Consider the following 22,577-nt stretch of genomic DNA (forward strand, 5'->3'; position numbering starts at 1 on the left):
GGCTGCCAGAATAACTTCCCACACTTCAGGAGGAAGGTAGAATGCTGTCAACTGCCGCTGCTCAATCTCCACCCAAGGAGGCGGAGGGTTGACAGATTCAGGTGGAAAACCTTCCCATGCTGCTGCAACAAAAAGTCCACATTTTGTAAAGCGCACAATCACCCGTAAGGGTCTCTAGGCGCTGGGGGGCCGTCGGGGAGATTAAGCGAGCTATTGCCCAGAGTCACATGGTGCTGGGCTAACCTGCCGCCGGAGCCGGGGATCGAACCGTGGTCCCCAGATTCCAGCGTCAGTCGCCCTGGCCGCGGCGCCACACCTCTCCCACAACAACAGAAGATCCTTCCGAAGGGGCAGCCTGATCAGAGGATCAATGCTCATCTGCAAAAGCTCTGGATACCAAACTCTCTGTGCCCGGTCCGGCGCCACAAGAATGACTTAAGCTTGGTCGCTCTTCATCTTCTTGACCACTCTGGATAGGAGTGGTATGGGAGGAAAGGCGTATAGGAGACCTGAGCTCCATTTGAGTCGAAAAGCTTCGCCAAGCGAGAGATGTCTTGGAAACTCCACCATGCAAAACTGCTGACATTGTTCGTTCTAGGCAGAGGAGAACAGATCTAACCAAGGCTCTCCCCATCGCTGAAAGAGTCCTTGCATTAACTCCGGATGGAGACCCCATTCGTGGTTTGTTAGGCAAAGACGGCTGAGTTAGTCTGCCCTGGTGTTCTGGGAACCGGTCAGGTGTTGAACCACCAGGGATATGCCCTGTTGATCCAGCCAAGGCCAGAGATGCAGGTCCTCCTGACAAAGGGTCACCAACCCCATCCTACCTGGTTTGTTGCAGTACCACATGGCGGTGGTGTTGTCCGTGAACACTTGAACCAGCCTTCTTTTGAGAGAAGGTAAGTAAGCTTTCAGTGCCAGTCGCATGAGGCTCCAACAGGTTGATGTGGAGCCCGGCTTCGCCGTAGACCAGAGACCTCTGATCTCCACCTCCCCCAGATGGACGCCCCATCCCAGAAGTGATTCATCTGTCGCCACTGTAAGATCTGGGTCGGGAAGGGAGAGGCGTCTGCCTGTGACTCATTTGCGGTTTGTCAACCACCATTGCAGATCTCGCATAGTTCCTTCCGAGATAAGGACCAGGTCAGTGAGATTCCCCACTTCTGCGCCAATTGGAACTTCAGGTCCCAACGCAGAGCCCACATGTGCCATCTGGCATGATTCACTAGTAGGATACAGGAGGCCGTGAGGCCCAGCAGCCTCAGAGTCAGTCTCATCTAAATCCAGGATAGAGGCTAAAAACATCAGTATCATAGCTAGAATATCCTGGACTCGCCATTCTGGAGGATATGCCCGAAACTGCACCATGTCCAGAACAGCTTCAATCAAGGGGTGCACCTAGGAAGGAGTCAGGTGTGACTTCGGCATGCCACTAGTGAGCCCAAGTGAATACCTGAAGGTTCGCCATAGTCTGGAGGAGGGAGACAACCCCCTGGGCGAGCCAGTCTTCAACTGCCACTCGCCGAGATAGGAGCAGACTGAAACCCTTGATTTCCGCAGATGAGCTGCGGCTATCGCCATCACCTTGGTGAACACCAGAGGGGCACTGGTGAGGAAAGCACGGTAAACTCATAGTGATCATGGCCCACCGTAAACCGCAGGTAGCGGCGATGAGCAGGCATGCCCATAAGGTTGGCTTGGACATGCCTAGAGAAGCCAGACATTCTCAGCCAGGCGAACGAACGGGCACTGTCGAGGAAATCACTCTGCCCAGCAAGTCTGTTGTGTCAAGGCCACAGCGGATGGTAAACTTTGCTGCATCTCTCCCATCAGCAACAGCTTGGGAGAGGATAGCCTTGACCTCCTCAGGGCCTTGTGGCAGCCCGTGCACAACAGTCTCCCATAAAGAATGGGAGTAGTACACGAATAGGCAAGCAGTGTTTATTGACGGCAGTGCTAAGCTGGTGGAAGAGAGCCATAACATGGAGTAATAAAATTATTTTAATTGGGCAGGGGTCGCTTCAGGTTCCAGAAAGGGAGGGAAATGCAGAGCAGACCCCAGCATGCGTTCCGTAGAACAAGACCTCGAATTTCAATACTTCTCAGTCGCGTTGCATCATGGTCAGGGAGAACTTATTGTGTTTCTTGTGGTGCCTCTTACCTGGCCGTTTTGAGAACTTCAAATAGGAGGATGAAGATGTGTTGTCCCCCAAGCGGTGCTCGGACCTTACTCTCGTCCGGGAACAGGTACAATACCTCTGTGGAGACCTCTGAGGTTCCTGACGGCGGGTCGCAAGCAGCATTAGGGACTGCTCCCAGAAAGCTTTGGGCGCCACAGCCTGGCAGTCGGAGCACACATTTGGGTCATGGTCGTGCTACAGGCACCAGAGACACATGAGGTGGGGATCCGTGACCAACATGGCTCAGTTAAAGGCGCTGCACGGTTTGAACCCCACGGTCTTTTTGGATGTGATGGAGAGCCTACACACTAATGAAAAAATATTGACAAAAAGTTGAAAAAAGTATGCCAAAAAATGACAGGGGGTAGGTGGCACCCTTCGACGGAGCTGCGCTGGTTGGGAAGGAAAGAAAAGAAGTGACGACAGCGCGCCGAGGTGGCGCCAATATAGATTTGGATGTTGCGATGACGAGAACAATGACGTCACATCGACGTGCAGGGGTACTGCTCAAGAAAAATCTTCCGGATTCAGTCTGACGCCTGGGAAGTTCAAGGTAAGAAGTGGACGGCTAGATGTCTCCATCAGATCTCCCAAGTTTATATACAGAGCTACACTCAGTAGATAGCCAGCTGATAGAGAGAAGCATAGAAATGGCATGGTCAAACCGTACGGACCCACGATAAGGTGGGCTGCTGAATGTACAATGGCTTTGAGTTCAGCATGTTGATTTTTTGATAACCACAAAGAATGGCATTCCCATACTGTAACTGTGAAAGTACCAGGGCTTGGACTAATTCTTTGAAGTCATGATCTGAATTGATTACTGTCTTTTTAGCCATGCCATAAATGCGTTTCTGAAACTGAAGCCTAATATAGGGGATGAAGCACATTTAATTGCTTTCACTCATGGTTAGGGCACTCTAAAATATAGGCTGAGGCTGGCCAGGACTGGGGTGAGGGAGACTGATGCTAAATAATTTAGGAATTCAGATTTGTTTGGATTGAAATTCGGATGATAAACAGTAATCTAGGATGGAATCTTGGTAACAGTCGAAGCCAGTAAAACGATATCTTCAGGACAGCAGTCTTTCAAACAGCAGGGTGACATACACATACTGCTGATAGTACTAGAATATATGATAATGTCACACAGTGGTTCAAGAATAATACTGAGGAAAGCAGGGGCTAATACTGATCTTTGGGATTCTCCCTGTGTTGGTGGAACAGGATTGGAAGAAGTTCTCAATCTTAATCTGAAGAGAGTGTTTAAACAGGATGTGAAGTACTGGTGTATAATTCATTCAATACCCATGCAGTCTTTTAAAATGAGAATGAGAATCTCATTGCTAAAGGTGTCAAATGCCGTTGACTGATCAAGTAGAATCAGCATACAAGATGGTTAGAGCATCACCAATGGTCTGCAAGAAGGCACTACAACCAGCTTTAAAGCCTAACAAAATCCAGCCTTGTCATACAGCCTTTTCTAAGACCACAAGGACCAAGGCAGCTGACAGATACACTAGGGTCTTGTTTGCATTCTACTCTACCTCCGAACGGTGGTGGTAAAGGATGACAGGGGCCGTTTTTAAGGGCCTAATGTTCTGTTCACAACTAATTTGCTTAGAGAGTGAAATAGGCCCAGTATAGCTATGATCTGGCCTAGTTTGATGCATTACGGGACTCTAACCTCAATACTTTGCAAAGATAGGGGGCAGAATGTTCATGGGCCTCTGGACTTAGGTGAACACCCCAGTGCGATACTTGGGCAAGGAAAAATGGATTGTTTGTTGATGGTGGAATGAAGAGAGGAGCCTCAAAGCTCTTGATTCAGGTCTTGTATGAGTGAAGTGAATTTGTAGGGAGCACCAGCACACCAAAAGCTGGTCCTTGAAAGGATGCATGTCCTGGGGCAATCCTCCTGAACATTGGAAAAGGTCAGGGAGATATTAAACAAATTAAACAAGAGGTTGTGGACTTGAGAGAGCTCCCTACCCACAACACTGTGCAAGACCTTGGGGGAGGGAGTGGGAAATGGGTCTGAACCCACCAGCAAAGTGAGAGAGAGTGCATTGCCAATGGGGAGGCTGTGGTATACTGTTTAGACCACCCCTCCACACACAAAAACTCCTTGGGTGAAATTCCTTTTGATTATTATCTCTTGTGGACCTGAATTACACGGTTGGGAGAGATCTGCACACATGGGTCGTCTCAAGGTTGCAAAGGCCATCATGCTGCTCCACTTATTTTCCTTTTTTATTTCTCTCAATATTGTCCAAAATCGTATACATTGGTTCCTGCAAAGGGTATGTTCTACCCTATTGAAACCACCATGCTACACCATATGCAGCACTGACACTCACAAGTGTCCTGTTTCTTTTGCTTTTCCTCCTTTGAGCAGTGTACTTGTTAATGTGAGGGAGGATAATTTTTTTAGGGAAGCGAGCCAATCAGCTACAGTTGTAGCTACAGTTGTAGTTAATTTAGGAATATTATTTGCATGTTTCAAACGTTCCTAATGTTAAGAAAGATGAATTGGATATATATATATATAGATAAATACACATCCACACAATAAACACATGATTTTGACCTCATAACTGAAGTGTGCCATGAAATGTCTCTGATGCATCCCTCTCACTGTTCATTTGCTACTTCTAGTTGGGACAAGGAAGACCTCAATGATACTGTCTAAGTGGGTGTGAAGGAAGAGTGCCTTTTATTTACTGCTGACCTGGGTTACTTTTATTTTACAGGGATGTGAAGGGGGATCTTTACACTCACTAACATGGAGTACTGAAGACACAATATCTGTTACTTTTTCATTGTTACCACAAAACTGAAATACTGTACCGATTATTGGTCAAAAAAGTGCAATCAGCAAATATTAGGTGGTTGCTCTTGCTCAGAGAAACCCGATTGCACCAGTAAAGGAATGGTGAACCATAACAAACAGATAGTGAAAAGACAAGACATATAGTTATTCTCTATCTTGCTCGTTTGTTTGTTGCAGAAACATCATGCTCTTGTGCTCAAATGAGTGTGCTTACATTCAGGGTGTTTCTGTTTCCTGAGGTGAGTGGTATCATGCACTTAATTTCATGAATTTTTCTATAGCCAGCTTGATTTTTGTGACAGGTACCTTCATAATAGAGCTATTTCACCTGCACGCCTACTAAGGCATTTAGCGGTATCTATTATTTGGTGGGAGCAGTTTTTGTAGATTGAGCAAGTGAGCCCAGAAGGCCGGGCAAAATGTCCTGCATTTCACATGCAGAAATTAAAACGATATGTACACAATATACAATATATACACAATGTGTTGTCTTTTCGCTATATGTTTGTTATCGTTCCCTATTCCTTTACAGGTGCAATCGGGTTTCTCTGAACAAGAGCAACCACCTAATAGGCATTTTAAAAAAATATATATTTTTTTATACACTTTTCACATTTCACGTCCTCTGGTTAGGATGGGCCTTAGCACGCCCATACCGCCGAGGTACAGGTTTTTGGTCCTGATGAATGACCAGTAAATTGTACCACTAGGGCAGAAACATGTTGACCCCACTTTATGGGAAATAGCTGAACAATCTATTCAGCTCTCTCTTCCCACATTCTGTTTTTAGTGTGTCTGATTGGCCATTTAATACAATTCTTTCTTTGGACACAATCTAGACATTTTTTATCACTTAATTTGAACTTTCACTTGTCACCACAAAAACCGGCTCCACAGTAATTCTGGCATCGCAGCACACCGGGGGGGCATTCGGCCTTTCCCGGTGAGGCCCGCAGATGAAGCATGTCACCAACTAGGTTGGTGAGTGAGGGCTTTCTAAAAGAATCTAACAAGATTCTTCATGCTCGCACTTCTTGATAGAAGGCACACTCCTTAGTTGTTTGTATTATATTTATTGGGGGACCAAGAGTGTTCCTTTAAAAAATATCCCTTTCTCTCTTGTTGATACCAGGTATATTTTATTGTAGTCAATTTGAATACTCCAAACATGGAATAGATTAAAGCCTCATTTATTAGCTATTTTGGAACACACAGACAAGACCCAAAGGGTGTCAGAGCAGTTCACTTAGGAACAGATGAATTATGTATAATACATATTCATACAGTCAATATCATAAAGTAAGAACACATGGTACCATATCATTTACACAGGCTAAAACCTAGAAAAATAAGATTATCATGATTTACAGAACTAGCAGTGGGGATCCGCATGACAGAAGCATTCAGTATACACCATATTGGAAGTGGTGCTAAAATAACAGGGTAATCAACACTTATCCCAAAATTTCAAATGATGTGGCTGTCGTACTGGAGCCTGTACATTTATATTAAATGTACATGAAGGCCTGCGTTACTGCAAAGTTCACATTTAAAAACTGAACACAACATTTTCATTCAAAGGCAAAATATTTCCCACCTTCTTGTGCTTCCTTCAGTTTTCCAAGGGCAGTCCTGGCTGTGCCCCTCCTGGCAAATGCTTTAGAATAGGAACCATCCAAGGATATAGCTTGCGTGCAGTCCTTTTCAGCCTCCTCATACCTAATAGGCAAATAAGACCCAGTATGAAAATCTAGAATATAAACATAGCTTTTGAAAATTCAAAACTGAAAATTCATTCAGCTGATGTGACCTATGAAGATACATTTCTGTCAATCAAATGTATTGTACACAAAAATAACTATATACTTTGTGTTGCTGCTAATTACATACATCAATTCGATCAAATATTCGTTTTCAATGGCTAGCCGCTAGCCTGAGTAAGCTCATTGTTAGTTATTGAATACTGACAAAAGAAAGATTGTGCTGCAAGATTGCTGAAGGAAATTTATTGACAGTAAAGTATTGTAGAGGTATGAATTGTAGAGGTAGGAAATATATTGGTGAAGTAACTGCTTTTAGATGCTGTTCTCCAAATATGAAATCTTTCATAGATTCACATGCTTAAATATTCATTAGGGTGGGATCCCTTGGAAGTCCATATACATTCAGAAGTGTACATCCACTGAAATAATATTGAAAAGTCACAGACTTTATGCAGTCTACTCACCTCATTATGTAATTCAATCTCTGGCCAATCAATTAAAGGGGTTCGGAATTTTGCAGGTAGTCAAAACATACACGCTTAAAAGCTTCATTACTGGGAAAGTGGAAGGGTCACACGTGAACTAATGAACGATAACAAATTTGGGAGACTGTAGCTACAGGTAACATTTTCTTCCACAACACTGGATCTTTCTAAGATTCGAAGGTTTGAATAATGATTACCTCTACAGTAGTTGCAAAATACACATGACAAAGAAGCAGTAATTGGGCTTATCTCAAATTAAAAGGCTGCACAATACCACTCAACCTACAGCCATCTCAAATGTGTTTTCGACATCAAGGCAGTAATGTTTCCTAAACGTGTTTGTTGAAGATTTAATGTGGGCAAATAGTGATGGACTCTTAAAGTTTACAGAGGATCAATATAACAAAATCATTAATACTGGTATTAAAAATGGCTATAAACTTACCGTGATATCAAACAGTGGTGGAAAATTGGTGAATTTAAAAGAAAATGTAACAAGAACAGAGTTACACACCAATTTTTAATATAATATGTGAAATCAGGAATTATTCCAATAAATTCACAGATTAAAAATTAATCTGTATTATTTATAGAGAATAGGAAATTCCATTAAACTCGGACACAAATAGCAAATAGAAGCAGCAAGGACTGGATGCTTTTAATGATAGAAACAGCAGAAGAGATTACTGTCATAGAAAAAGAAACTATAAATAAACTAGGAGCCGATCTTAAAGAAACCACAGCACTGGAAAACGGAAAGTAAAAGCTGGAAGAAATAAACCTGGATGTTAAGGGATATCAGGACTCTCTCATAAATAAAAAAACCCAATACAATTTAAAAAAAGATATTAATAGGTTTAATTATGAACTGACATATCCCTTCCTTAAAGAGGATTATTACCAAGAGCGAAACGAGCAAGGATGGGACAGATCAATGAATAACAGACCAATCTACACACAGAGAGGCAAAAAGTATGTTACCTTTTCTGACAACTCAGGCTCTAGTAGTGAGAAAGATCGTTCAAATAGAGATGACATTCAAACATAGGAATGAATAATGATTATGGGGTTTTATTTAGGTAAAAAATCCAGAAGAGGTCAAAGACAATCCCAAACAGTGGCAGACATTTTATGAGGAACCATCTCCCACAAGAATATATAAAAACAAAAAAACAAAGATACTGGCAGTAAATAAAGCACTGATCATAAATGTGTCCAGTAGAACATGAAGTAATTTTATGAGAGGGAGGAATTAGAACATGGTTTTAGCTTTACTCCCACTATAGCAGTTAAAAAATTCGAGTTAGAGGAGGATTTTAAATCATAACAAGAACACATAGGGAAACAATTGATTCTCTCAAGAGGGATTCAGTCTAACTATCAAACCCGCCGATAAAGGCAGAAGAGTAGTAATATTTGACTCTGTAGATTACAAAACAAGCATAATGAAATTTCAATAGAAGAACATTATCAAGAACTCCCAAATAGTAGATTGTGTTCCCTGAACAGAGAGTGTTTGGTACTACTAATAGAGGCGAGGGACGTAGACTGGATATGTAAAGATGAATTCGAAAAAACCCATATATACACAACGAGATGGCCCCCTTTTATGAAAACATCATAGGGTGTCACCATTGTATTGAAGGTATTTATTTATATGAGATGGAGGGGATGAACAATTGGAGGAATTCCTTACTTGACTTAACCTGGGACATTCCAAATGTGAAATTTAAATCACACCAAAGTAAGGACAGAGTAGATTTTCATGATATCACCATAAAAGAAAATGTGGCTTGATTGAAGATGGAACTGTACACAAAACCAACAGATAAAAATAACTCCTTCACGACTCAAGTTTTCACCGAAATTCCAGAAAGATAATATTTCTTTTGGACAGTTTTTACGTTTACAAAGTATTTGTTCATCTATGGATGACTTTTATAAACATGCGGCAAGATTGAAACATAAATTGCGAGATAGGGGTTATCCAAGAAAATGTATTTCCCATTCATTCAAACGGGCAAGGATACATAACAGAGAAGGAATGTTTAGTGCAAGGAATAGGAGGAAGAAGGAAATGACTAAGATAGTATTTGTTAGTCAGTTCTCTGAGATTAGTAATGGTGTGAAAAATGTCATTAACAGAAAATGGAGAATACTAAATGATGAGGAATATGTACATTTGGAAAGAGCACTATTTGCTTTTAGGCATAAGAATTTAAAGAATCATTTAGTACAAACATACCGGGAGAACAAACCCAATATCCAAACCACATTAGAAAATGAGATGGCAAGAGGTTACCACAAATGTGGAAATTGTAACATCTGTGAGCAGTGCTTAGTCACCAAAGAAACAGAACACGATGGAATAACTTTAAGAACTAGAACCCTAAATAATTGCAGAAGCAAAAATGTGGTTTATCTATTGAGATGCACTTGCGGGTTGGGATACGTAGGGGAAACTAGTAGGGAATTAAGGGTTAGGGGACAGGAACATAAATCAGCTTTTCGAAACATCCAAACTGAATTCCCCACTTGTGGACCATTTCCCGGAGAAGGGACATTGACATAAGGACTTATATTGGTTTATACTGGAGAAAATCAATATAAATTATAGAAGAGGTGGTAGCCTGGATGACAAACGCAAATTGGGAACACAGTGGAATAAATCCAGATTAAACACCAGGAGGCATGGGCCATAACTCAAGAGAGGAATGGGAGAAATTCATCTCATAAAAAAGAGGCCCCATTACAGATGTATGCTGAAGATACAACAAGACTTTTTTAGAGGATAAAACCAACAGAGTATTACTGGAAATCTTGAGAAAACAATGCCTATAATATGAGGTGTGTATAATATCTGATAAGTCCCATATGATCAATATTAGTTCCAATCATATATTAATACTAACTGAGATTTAGAATTTCTTTTTTACCATGACCATAAATCCACTATATCTCAGAAAAAGAAATGTTTGTATATATCATATATGAATAGGATGTGTGCTGGTATGTAATGTCGATATAGGTGTATAAGTATATTTGATAGTGTTCTATTGATCATTGAAAGCATGTATGAGTGAATCTATAGGTAAATGATTAGATGTGTGTGTAGATCCTAGGAATCACTGAGTGGGTTTTTAGAACCTTGTATTGGTATGTCAATGGATTCAAATATGGTACTCTGTACTTTACAGTGAGTGATGAAAGGTTATACTAGTGTATGACGAGGTGTATCGGATTGTCACGTGGATGATGTCATCAGTGAAGTCATTTGAGATGTCATCAGTGATGTCACTGACCATGTCATGAATGATGTAATATGTAACATCATCAGCAGTGGATTGCGGGCGCGCGAGTTATAGTTAGCAGAACTAACTATAACGGAGGAATTTCAATGGTTTTGTACGAGTGAAATGTCCATCTAACTTTAACAGCCCTGAAACCTATGTTTTTTTCAGTGAATTTCTAAGGTTTATTAAATGCTAATTCCTAACTATAACATGTCTGAAACCTATGATTTTTTCAGTGAATTTCGAAGGTTTTTTAAATGATAATTTTTAAATGTAATAAAAGTTATAGGAATTTTTTTAATACTGATTTTCTACAGTTTCTTAAGGTTAATTTTTACATATATTTTTTTCAAATGACATTTTTAATATAAAAGGAAATATATATTTTTTTAAAATATTGAAATTGAAATATTGTTTTTTTGTTAAATGTATAAGTGCAGAGCTATACGTGTGTTGGTTAGCTAGGGGACTGCATGCATAGTGGATAGGAGTTTGAAGCAGTCCATGTGCTAAGGCCTGGCTCAGTGCATGAGTACTTGGATACTGACTGATTGATTGGAGTAATGCAAGGAGAGTGCCTGGATGAATTTATAAGTGGTTGGGTTTTGGTGCAGTGAATGGATTAGTACATGGTGCTGAATGGGTCACTGGAGGAGTGCATGGGGAGTGACAGGGTGTTTGCTGGAGTGTATTTATACTGACTGGGGAATTGAAGGTGTGAAAGACGGAAGGCCTTCACAGAGACAAGCTCGGCACCTGCCTGCGGGGGTCCGGACAATCATCGACAGGCCCACCATGCTCGGCTTCATCGGAGCCCATCAGTTAACCTGCTGTAATAGAGCGGGGGTGCCCTCGACCCCACCCCCATCGAGAAGAAACTCAGTTTTTGCCCCTTTCGCCCCCGTGGGGGCTGGTGACAGTGTCCTCCCTTGCACCCAACAGAGACAGATACCAAATGAGCAGCAGCGATAGGGCAGAGAGCTGCTCCAGGATATACTCCAGAATACCCTCAGGTATCTTTTTATTTTCTTATGATTCATTAGTTTTACCAAGTGAAAGGGGGCAAGGAAAACGACCACCGGGAGGGGGGGAAAGCTCCTGTCTCGGCCGGCCTGACTTCAAAATGGCGGCCGGGACCCCCCTATCGAGAGATCAAGCAGGTGGCCCTCCTGCAGCATGGGGGGAGACTGGAGAGGGTCATTGAGGCGCCTTGACAGGGTTTAAGACGAGGAACAGATGGCCCAGGCACTGTGAGACATGGAAACACCCAGCACATGCCTGACCCTAAGATGGCCGCTATGAGTCATCTCGAGGAAACCTACCATTTCAGGGGCTTGGAAGGACCTGGGCACATATCAGGGACAACTCTCTACGGGCCCGTCCTTTCCCCGCAGCACAAAGAGGGGATCCCAGAGATAGGAGGTGCCCAGCCACAGTGGTCCTTACCACGTCGTGCTACTACTCTTAGGAAAAACGGACATCGGCCAGTCCTCGAACACATGTCCCATCCGGCCTACCCATCAGGATAAGGAATCTTTGAACCTACTTCTGACCATGGAGACCTGGTTTTTTGACAGATACCCGGTGGAGCTACTTGAGAGCTAAAGAGGAGATGGGCTGTGGAGTACCCATTCAGCCGTCACCTACGCAGCTAGTCTTTGGACAGAACTTACTTCGTCTCTCCATTGTATTCTCCCTCCTACCTTCTTTACTCCACCCCCTTTCTCCTACACGCTCCATTTATCCATCATCTTTGCTCTTTAATTGTTTTTGCCGTTGAGACCTAGCTGTTTGGCTAATGCCCGGTGGAGCTATCCAATAGCTAAAGAGGAGATGGGCTGTGGACTTCCCCCTCGGCCGTCACCTACCCAGCCAGACTTTGGGCAGACTCTTCTTCATCTCTCCATCCTATCTACCTCCAACCCCTTTACCCCACCCCCATACCCTTCTAAGCTCCATTTATTTAGTCTTCTATTCTCTTGAAATGTTTTTCTAGTAACTGATGTAACGTGTAACTGATGTAATTTTGTAATTTCTGTGGAACCTTATGTAAAGCGCTCTGATACCTCCGGGTCTAGCCAGCGCTAAATAAAACTCTCAAAAGAAAGAAAAGAAGTGTATAGGTGGTTAAAGGACTGCATGCACAGTGGATAGGCGTTTGAAGCAGTCCATGTGCTAAGGCCTGGCTCACTGCATGAGTACTTGGGTACTGACTAAATGATTAGAGTACTGTAAGGAGAGTGCCTGGGTGAATTTATAAGTGGTTGGGTTTTGGTGCAGTGAATGGATTAGTACATGGTGCTGAATGGGTCACTACAGGAGTGCCAGGGGAGTGACAGGGTGTTTGCTGGAAGTGTATGGTACTGACTGGAGAATTGAAAGTATGAAAGACAAGTGTGTAGGTGGTTAGAAGACTGCATGCATTGAGGATAGGGGTTTGAAGCAGTGCATGTGCTAAGGCCTGGGTCACTGGATGAGTACTTGGGTACTGACTGAATGATTAGAGTACTGCAAGCAGAGTACCTGGCTGAATTTATAAGTGGTTGGGTTTTGGCACAGTGAATAGATTAGTAAATGGCGCTGAATGGGTCACTGGAGCAGTGCAGGTGGGTGACAGGGTGTTTGCTGGAGTGTTTGTATACTGACTGGAGAATTGAAAGTGTGAAAGACAAGTGTGTAGGTGGTTAGAAGACTGCATGCATAGTGGATAGGGGTTTGAAACAGTGCATGTGCTAAAGCCTGGGTCACTGGATGAGTACTTGGGTACTGACTGAATGATTAGAGTACTGCAAGGAGAGTACCAGGATGAATTTATAAGTGTTTGGTGCAGTTTTTGCAATTTTTTCAGATGGGTTCTGGTGGTAACTGACTCTGACTAACAAGTCCTTGAGCCAGTGCTATGCTAAAAGACACTTAGAATACAGTTAAACACCTACATACACTAGGGAAGACTATGCGTTGGGGTACCCCTGTGATTAGAATGACCTCCTCTGTAAGCCCCTAGTACATAATAGGGCAGGGGGATTAAAACGACTTCATAAAACGCACCACAGGGCGCATTTGCCCAATGGTGAAGGGAGGTGGGGGGCTGAGCTGACGTGTGCAAACATGCCCCGTGGTCATTTTAATTTGGGGGATAAAGTCCCCTTGAATCCTGAGTGTCCCTTGGGCCCAACTAGCCCACCAGGTATCTCCAGTTAGCGCCACAGAGCTGTGTTGCAGAGAAGTGTAAAAAGGTGTAAAAAGTGTCACGGCCTGGACCACCTCTCTGCAACGCAGCGCAGTGGCGCTTACTGAAAGCACCTGGTGGACTAGTTGGCCACCAGGGGCCCTCAGGATTGAAGGCAAATTATTTCTCCATCTTAAAACGTGCCACAGGGCATGATTGCACACTTCACCTCAGGCCCCATCCCCTTCCTTAACCACTGTGTAATTGCGAACTGTGTCCATTTAAATTTGGGAGATTAAGTCCCCTTGAATCCTGAGTGTCCATAGGGTCCAAGTAGCCCACTAGGTACCTCCAGTATGCACCACAGAGCTGCGTTGCTTAGAGGTGTAAAAAGGGTCACGGCATGGGCCACCTCTCTGAAACACAGCGCAGTGGCCCTTACTGGAAGCACCTGGTGGACTATTTGGCCCCCAGGGGCCCTCAGAAATGAAGGGGTATTATTCCCCATCTTAAAACCCGCCACAGGGCGTGTTTGCACACGTCACCTCAGGCCCCATCTGTGAGAAAGTGCCATCTTTCTCGCATGGTATGCCCCCACTTTTTGCTGAATTGCTGATGTGCTTTGACTGAGTGTGACCTGGGCTCCTGCCAATCAGGTTCCCAGGGCCCGTGTTCCTTCCCTAAAACTGTATTGAAGCTGAAACCCAATTGGCATCTTTGGCCACATGTCAGCCCCTGGTAAATGGTACCCTAGGTACTCAGGGCATTGTGACCAGAGAAGACCCCTAAGGGCTGCAGCACTTATTGTGGCACCCTTAGGGGCCCTGCACCCTGACACCCACATACTGCCTTTGCAGACTGAGTGTCCTGGTACAGAACTAAATAAAGAGTTGACATGACACACATCCCTGTGCGTCATGCCCACAAACCCTCTGCCCTGGCATACATCAGTCACCTCTCTAGCTGGGTGCCCTATGCCAGTGGTGTGGGCACAGGTGCATGGGCCCTGTGCCCCTACAGTACCCAGGGCCATTCCTGGGCACTGTATGTGCAGTGATGCCATTAAAACAATAAAAATATATGGTGCTGGGAGGTTGTCATTACGAACTCCACAGGACCATTATGGCTACACTGAAGACTGACAAGTTTAATATCAAACTTCTCAGCACATTAAACCTACACTGATGCCAGTGTGGCGCTGCGGCCAGGGCGACTGACTCCGGAATCTGGGGATCACGGTTCGATCCCCGGCGGCAGATTAGCCCAGCACCATGTGACTCTGGGCAATAGCTTGCTTAATCTTCCCGACGGCCCCCAGCGCCTAGAGACCCTAACGGGTGATTATGCGCTTTACACATGTGGATATTATTATTATATTTATTAGTGTGAAATTTAATGTAAAATGCACTACAGAGGGCATCTTAGAGATGCCCCCTGAAACCTAACCTACAACCCACGTCTTGTCTGATAGGCTGCCTAGGCTGTCACACAGCAGACATGTTGCTGGACCCCTGGGTGGAGAGCCCCCCGCTCTCCACCCAGGATGCACATGCACATCCTGCGCGAGGTGCTAGGTCTCCTTCCCCAGGATGGGCAGGGGGAAGCTTCAAAGGCATACCGCCTTTGTGAGCTTACCAGACCACTTGCTGTACTCAGAAACTGCCCCCCACCGGTTCTGACCCCCACTCTGGCGGGAACACTGGCGGGAAACCCTACGTGAGGAAAGGAGGTGTGCCAGCCTGTGCCAACTTCACCCCTCAGGTGGGAGATGCGAGGTGAAGCACAACTTCGGTCCTCTTAGAGACTGGGACTCCCACGAGCAGTGGCTCTTCTCAAACAGTAATATGGAATGGGATCAGGTAACTTTCAACTCGTACTTTCCCGAGTAGTAAACAAATAATTGCCATTTTGGATGAGTACGCGTAAGCCTGTAGTCCGTTTTCGATTCCCCTAGCAGCATGACGTCAGACGCCATATACTGGCGTCTTGAACATGGCTCGATCTAGCGAGAGAGCCATAGAACGAGAGAACCCCAGAGTAACGCGGAGCGTCTGATTAAAAAGATAGAGGTAAGGTGACGCTATATAGATTAGGAATAACGATATATTGCAACACAAATTATCTAAATACTAAGGAGCTTTTCCTTTAATGTGTTACAGATTAAGGGTACGACTCTATTATAATAGCGCCACAAGGATTTACAATTGGGGTCTGGAAGACCGAGTAAGTACCGTCTCTATCTGCAATGTATAAGCTAGTCATGAAACAATGGAGTTAGTGTATTAAGAGTCTCGCTATTGTTTTTTAGAAAAAGAAAAGCACGGACTTTGACCTTTGCTGACTTTATTGCTTTATTGTTTTAAGTGAAGGTAAGAGTGCCTAGATATGGCACCTCTAGTATTTCAGAATATTTGGTGACTCACATGGTTTTTATGTTGAGAGAAGGTTATTTTTTGCATGTAGTCAGTAGGAGGTGATGTTAGCACTGGGCTGTTCACCATGTTTTCGGTTTGGTTTATAAGGTGTCAGGTGAACTTTTGTGAGCATGATTTTTAATCACACATAAGATGTGCGTATTACACTAGGAGATCTTCTGGTTGCTGTTCGATTCACTAAATAATGAAACTGATGGACTTGTGATTGTAAATAGTGTATCCTCTTTGGTATATACATGATAGATTTTTTGTTACTTATAGTGCATTCCCCTGACGAAGGTGCATACCGAAATGCATTGGGATATGTCTTCATTTGTTGAATGATGAAGAGTTGTTTGAAGAACTCAGACTGTCGCATTTATTGATGAAAAAGAAGAATAAAAACAACTTTGAAGAAAGGTAATACGATCACCATTTGATGAGAATTTACTTTTCCTGTTTGTTAAGGTTCTCAGTCTGATCAATAAGACTGTGGATACATTAAGTTTGAACTTTTGATGAATCATAAGGTTGACAAATTTATCATGTTTAAGTTGGACTGAAAATATGTATGCAAAATAAGAAAAAACAAATCACGTTATTGTGAATGAGTGAATAGTGCTCCCCATAACACAGGTTTCTGTGGATTTTTTTCATTTTTCTTCTCAAATAGCAACACCTCTGGTGCCAGCCAGGAACCGCGAATCCAGCCCACTCTGCACCTGCCGAGCCCGGCCTGTGCCCGAGTGGACAAAGACCCTGAGGACGTCCACCGGCGATTCTGACCTGGAATCCAGTGCCCAAGGACCCTCCTTGTTGACCCCGACAACGCCTGCAGACTCAGAACCAGGGACCCCTCCAACCGCGACCAGCAGAAGAAATGCGTTACTTACCTGTAACAGCAGTTATCCAGTATTGGTGTCTTTCATAGATTCACATGCCTGAATCATTCCCCGTCGTCGAGACGGGAGCCTCCGGTAAATAAAAAAGTAATGTCCTATAGACATACATAGAGAAAATAGGCCCAAGGGTCTCCCCTTAGTGGCCTTTCCTTGTCCTTATGTAAAAAGGACCAAACTCTTACAGTCAGCCAATCAGCTCCGACCTCCCTCTAGGACCTCCCTGGGAGGAGCCCCAGTCCCTCAGATTTTCGTACGCACCCAACTAGGTTGGCGTAATATTGTTAGAGAGGGATGTGAGACCTTCCAGGGGAGGCGGGAGGGTTGCATGTGAATCTATGAAAGACACCAATACTGGATAACTGCTGTTACAGGTAAGTAACGCATTTCTTATCCAGTATTTGGGTGTCTTTCATAGATTCACATGCCTGAATCAGAATAGCTAGCAATCAGATATGCACCTGCGTGATGGAAATGCTCTGTAGTCACAGTAGACAATGCATGTGTCGTCATACAACATGTGGACAGCATAACAGTAACATCACAATAGCAAGGAACGTGCATACCTGGATGGCGGGATGTAGGAAGGCTCACATCACTGAAAGAGATGGCGAAGCACTGCCTGGCCCACTGCCGCATCCTTCTGAAGTTCGATATCCAGGCAGTAATGTCTGGAGAAAGTGTGCGGTGACTTCCAAGTCGCCGCTCTGCAAATGTCCAAGATTGGTACCCCAGCGAACAGTGCTGCGGACGTGGACATCGCCCTGGTGGAGTGAGCAGTAACATGTTCAGTTAAAGGCCGTCCGGCCTTGTCGTGGCAGAATGCAATCGCTGAGGATATCCACCTGGAGATGCTTTGCTTCGTGAGAGGCAGGCCCACTCTTGGTCTGCTGTATGCCACAAACAGCTGTGAAGATTTCCTGAGAGCCTTAGTTTTGTCCAGGTAGAATTTTAGGCACCTCTGAAGGTCCAGAGAATGCAGCGCTCTTTCCGCTGCTGTGGACGGATTTGCAAAGAAGGACCTGAGGACAATTGGCTCGTTGAGATGAAAGTCCGAAGGGACTTTAGGTATGAATTTAGGGTTTGGTCTCAGCACTACCCTGTCTTGTCTGAATTGCATATATGGTTCTTGAATGGACAAAGCTTGCAGCTCGCTAACTCTCCTGGCTGATGTTAGAGCGAGCAAGAGTGCTGTTTTCCAGGAGATGTGTTTGATGGATGCTCGATGAATGGGTTCAAATGGACTTCTCATGAGTTGGTTGAGTACCAGATTCAGTTGCCATGTCGGAGGGACTTTCCGAGGCCTCGGAAAGGATCTGTAGAGTCCCTTCAGGAATTGTTTGACTAGTCTACTGGACCACAGAGAAGGTCCTGTGAAAGTCCTAGTGAATCTAGAGATAGCTGCGAGGTGAACCTTTATGGATGCATGTGCCAGGCCTGACTGTGCTAAATGCAGCAGGTACGGTAGTATTTGTTCAGGGGTGACTGAGAGTGGTCTTAGATCCCGATCCACACACCACATGCAGAACCGTTTCCACTTGAGAGTGTAGGCTTTGTTTGTACTATCCGCTCTCGCTTTCGACAAGATATCCCTGCAGTCCTGCGGGATATTTAGTCCACTGAACTCCCTGTGCTCAGGAGCCAGGCCGACAACTTGAGTGATTGGAGGTTCGGGTGTTGCACCTGACCGTTGGACATTGTTAAGAGGTTCGGGTGCTGCCTCAAACGGATCGGTGACCTGATGGAAAGTCGAAGTAGATCCGAGAACCAGTGTTGTCTCGGCCAGAACGGGGCAATCAGGATTAGGGTACATGGCTCCGCCTTCATCTTCCTGAGGAGCCTCGGGATCATTGGAAACGGAGGAAAGGCGTACGCAAACGCGCTGGACCATCCGATGGAGAATGCATTCCCCAGAGACCCTTGTTGGGGATGCCAGCTTGCGTAGTGCGGACATTTGGCGTTGTCTTTGGTGGCAAACAGGTCGATGTTCGGGACTCCCCATTGAGAGAAGACGTGTTCCAGGGCGTTGTCGCTCAGCTCCCACTCGTGGGAGAGGGATCTTTGCCTGCTCAGGGCATCTGCGATAGTATTGTCTTTTCCGGGGACATAGTCCGCCTTGAGTTGGATCCCGTGTAACACTAGCCAGTTCCAGATTTTCTGCGATTCGCGTGATAGAGAGAGCGAACGCGTTCCCCCCTGTTTGTTGAGGTAGTGCATCGTCGTGGTGTTGTATGTTTTGACGAGCACTGGGGAGTTCTGGATGCGTGGCAGGAATGCCTGTAGAGCAAGATAGACCGCCCTCAGCTCCAAGAGATTTATGTGGAGCAGTTTTTCCTGAGGGTCCCACTTGCCGCTGATTCGAAGATCTTGTAGAACGGCGCCCCATCCTTCCAAGGAGGCGTCCGTGGTGACCACCAGAGGTGTCGCCGGAAGGAGAAACGGTAATCCTACATTCAGATTTTTTCGATTCCTCCACCAAGCTAGGCTTGTGGACATTTTTGGTGTGATTTGCACAATGTCCTCGAAAGAGCCAGTGCTTTGGGTCCATTGGGTTGCGAGAGCTTCCTGCAATGGGCGCATCCTGAGTCGGCAGTGAGGGATAAGGAGTATGCACGAAGACATCATTCCCATGAGGGATGTGTAAGTGCGCACTTTGATGTATGTTTTTGTCGCCACAGCCGTGGCCAGAGATAGTATCTTGTCCGCCCTCTCCTTCGAGGGAAAGGCCTTCACGCACTCCGTGTCCAGGACAGCCCCTAGGAAGGTGATCCTTGTCGTAGGGGTGGTGCAGGATTTTTTGAGATTGATGGTTAATCCTAGCCTCTGAAAAAGATTGGTGCAGGCGCAGGAGGATGCTGCCGCGTCCTCGGCTGAGGGTGCTTTCACCAGTCAGTCGTCTAGGTAAGGGAAGACTTGGTGACCCAACTGACGCAGATATGCCGCCACCGGAGCTAGGCACTTCGTGAAGATCCGCGGCGCGGACTTGAGGCCAAATGGTAGGACTCTGAACTGATAATGTCGGCCCGCCACCTCGAACCGCAGGAACTTTCTGTGACGCTTGAGGATGGGGATGTGGTAGTAGGCATCCTGGAGATCTAAGGATGTCATGAAATCTCCTTGTTCGAGAGTGCCCAGGATTTCTTGAATCGTCACCATCCTGAACGATTGGCTCCGTAGGAAGGCATTGAGTGCCCGAAGGTCTAGAATGGGCCTCCACTTGTCCTCTTTCTGTCTTACAAGAAAGAAGTGTGAATAAAACCCCTTCCCCTTCTGGGATGCTGGAACTCGTTCGATTGCTCTTTTTCGTAGCATTATAGCGAGTTCTAGGGTAAGGAGCCGTAGATGTTTGTGCGTCCGCCTTTTGGGAGGTGTGTTGGGAGGCAGGGACGTGAACTCGAGAGAGTGTCCGAATCTTATAATTTGGAGAACCCATCGGTCCGTGGTGATGTGTTGCCAATTGTCGAGGAAATGGGTCAGCTTTCCTCCAATTTGAAAGGATGTAGAGAGTAATCGGTCACTGGCGTCCGCCAGCGCCCCTTTTGGAATTCCTGCCCCTGAAGGTAGATCGTCCGTATGAAGATGGACGGGCTTGTTGTTGTTTATGTTGGTACTGATTTTTGTTGGTAGAGGAATACGAGGACCGGTTCTGGTAGGAACCGCGATAAGAGGACTGACCTCTGGATCGGTTTCCTCGAAAGGACTGGTTCCGGGACTGTAACGTGCCTAGCGCCCTTGCAGTGTCGGTGTCCTTCTTGATAGTTTGCAGTGCCTCGTCGATCTTGTCCCCAAAGAGATGCTGGCCGTCGAAGGGCATGTCCAGCACCTTCAATTGTACTTCCTGGCGGAACGACGTCACCTTCAGCCATCCTTGACGGCGTAGCACAGCCGCTCCGGCTAGTTGACGGAAGCCAGTCATGGCTGCATCTATCGCGCAGTCAATTATTTCCGCCGCCGAAGATTGACCTTCCGACAGGAGAGCCTTGACCTCCCCCTTTACGGCATCAGGCAGTTCCTTCAGGTATGGGGCTATGTCCTCCCAGAGTTGGCGATTGTAGCGCCCCAACAAGGCAATGGAGTTCGCGATCTTGATGGTCATGGCCGACGTGGACGTGAATCTCTTCCCTATCGTGTCCAGCTTCCTGCCTTCCTTGTCCGGAGGAGCGGACAGTGGGGAGGAAGGGTTGCGGGAGTGTTTCTGGGCCGCCTGCGTGACCACCGAGTCAGGTTTTGGGTGCCCGTTGAGGCAAGCCGCCGCCTTAAGTGGGGCTTTATATTTCTTGTCCAGGCGCGGAACAACCGCAGGCACGGAAGCGGGTGTCAGCATCAATTTTTTGCCCTGTTCCCACAAGAACTCTATGATTGGAATAGATTTGGTTGCCTTTTGTGTCTGCTCTTTGAAGTCATGCAGGAAGCAGTCCGTTTCCGTTGATTCCACTACCATATGGAATCTCTTCGCTGCCCGTTCCACAAGTTTGTGGAAGCCTGCTATGTCCACAGGTGGCGAATCCGCCTGTCGCGGTTCAGGTGAAGCCGGGGATGGCGCTACATACTCGTCATCTCCATATTCGTTATCTCCATCCTGGTCCGAGTGGACCGAGTGGACTTCCTGGACCTCTCCTTCCTCCAATTCTTCCTCCTCCTCGTCATCGTCCGAGGAGTCCATCACCTGAGGCTGGGTCTCACGGTGGGTTTGGGGGTGAGTTTGAGACCGTTTTGGGGCAGACGCTGGTGTATGGTCTACCGGTGTCTGATGACCACTGTCCGCATCCGGGAATCTTTGCTTGTAGTCCTGCACAAGGAACCGCAGGTCATTGACCAGAGTCGCCGGCAGGCATATCATGGGGGTGACCTCCGTGCGGACACTAGTGTGGATGGAGTGTTCCTGAAAAGTTAGGTCCTCCTGCTCCTCATCTGTGCTTTGGCACTTGACGTTGAGGTCCGAGATGGAGGTAGCTGGACCCAAGTGGTCATCCTCTTCGGATTCCTCACTTTGGAAGATGTCGTGAGGTGGTTGCATCTCCACTTTGCTCGGAGACGTGGTTTCCGGGGTAATTTGCGTTTTTCTAGACTTGCTAGACGCAGCATGTGTTCCTGTCGACGTCGAGTGCGTCGTCGACGGCGGTGGCATGAGGGTCGGCATCTCTACTAGTTCGGATTTTTTCCATGGTTCCGATGCCATCTCCGACGACGAGTCTTCCTTCGTCGTCGGCGTCGTCGACGACGACGGTCCCTTCGTCGACGACGACGGTTCCTTCGTCGACGGTTCCTTCGTCGACGGGTCCTTCGTCGACGGTTTCTTCGTCGACGGTGTCTTCGTCGACGGTGTCTTTGTCGACGGTGTCGTCGTCGACAGTGTCTTCGTCGACGGTGTCTTCGTCGACGGTGTCGTCGTCGACTGCGTGGACGACTGTACCTTGGTCGTCGACGACTTCGATGACGATGTTGTCGTCGTCGGTACCTCGTCGACGGTGTCTTCGTCGTCGACGTCTTCGTCGACGTCTGTGAGTTCTTCGACGACGGTGGGCTCGTCAATGACGATGC

General features: G+C 45.9%; 1 protein-coding gene across 10 annotated transcripts in view; it reads right to left on the minus strand.

Moving 5' to 3' along the window:
- RPAP3 (RNA polymerase II associated protein 3) overlaps positions 1 to 22,577 on the minus strand; it is a 286,980-nt gene that overhangs the window by 107,024 nt on the left and 157,379 nt on the right. For all 10 annotated transcript variants that reach the window (XM_078675415.1, XM_078675461.1, XM_078675426.1 and 7 more), the window contains one exon: positions 6,611 to 6,732. In XM_078675415.1, coding sequence (XP_078531541.1) covers positions 6,611 to 6,732 — 122 coding nt within the window. The remainder of the gene's footprint in view (positions 1 to 6,610; positions 6,733 to 22,577) is intronic.

This window comes from Lissotriton helveticus, chromosome 1_1 (genome assembly GCF_964261635.1).
Source record: "Lissotriton helveticus chromosome 1_1, aLisHel1.1, whole genome shotgun sequence".
Classification (NCBI taxonomy): domain Eukaryota; kingdom Metazoa; phylum Chordata; class Amphibia; order Caudata; family Salamandridae; genus Lissotriton; species Lissotriton helveticus.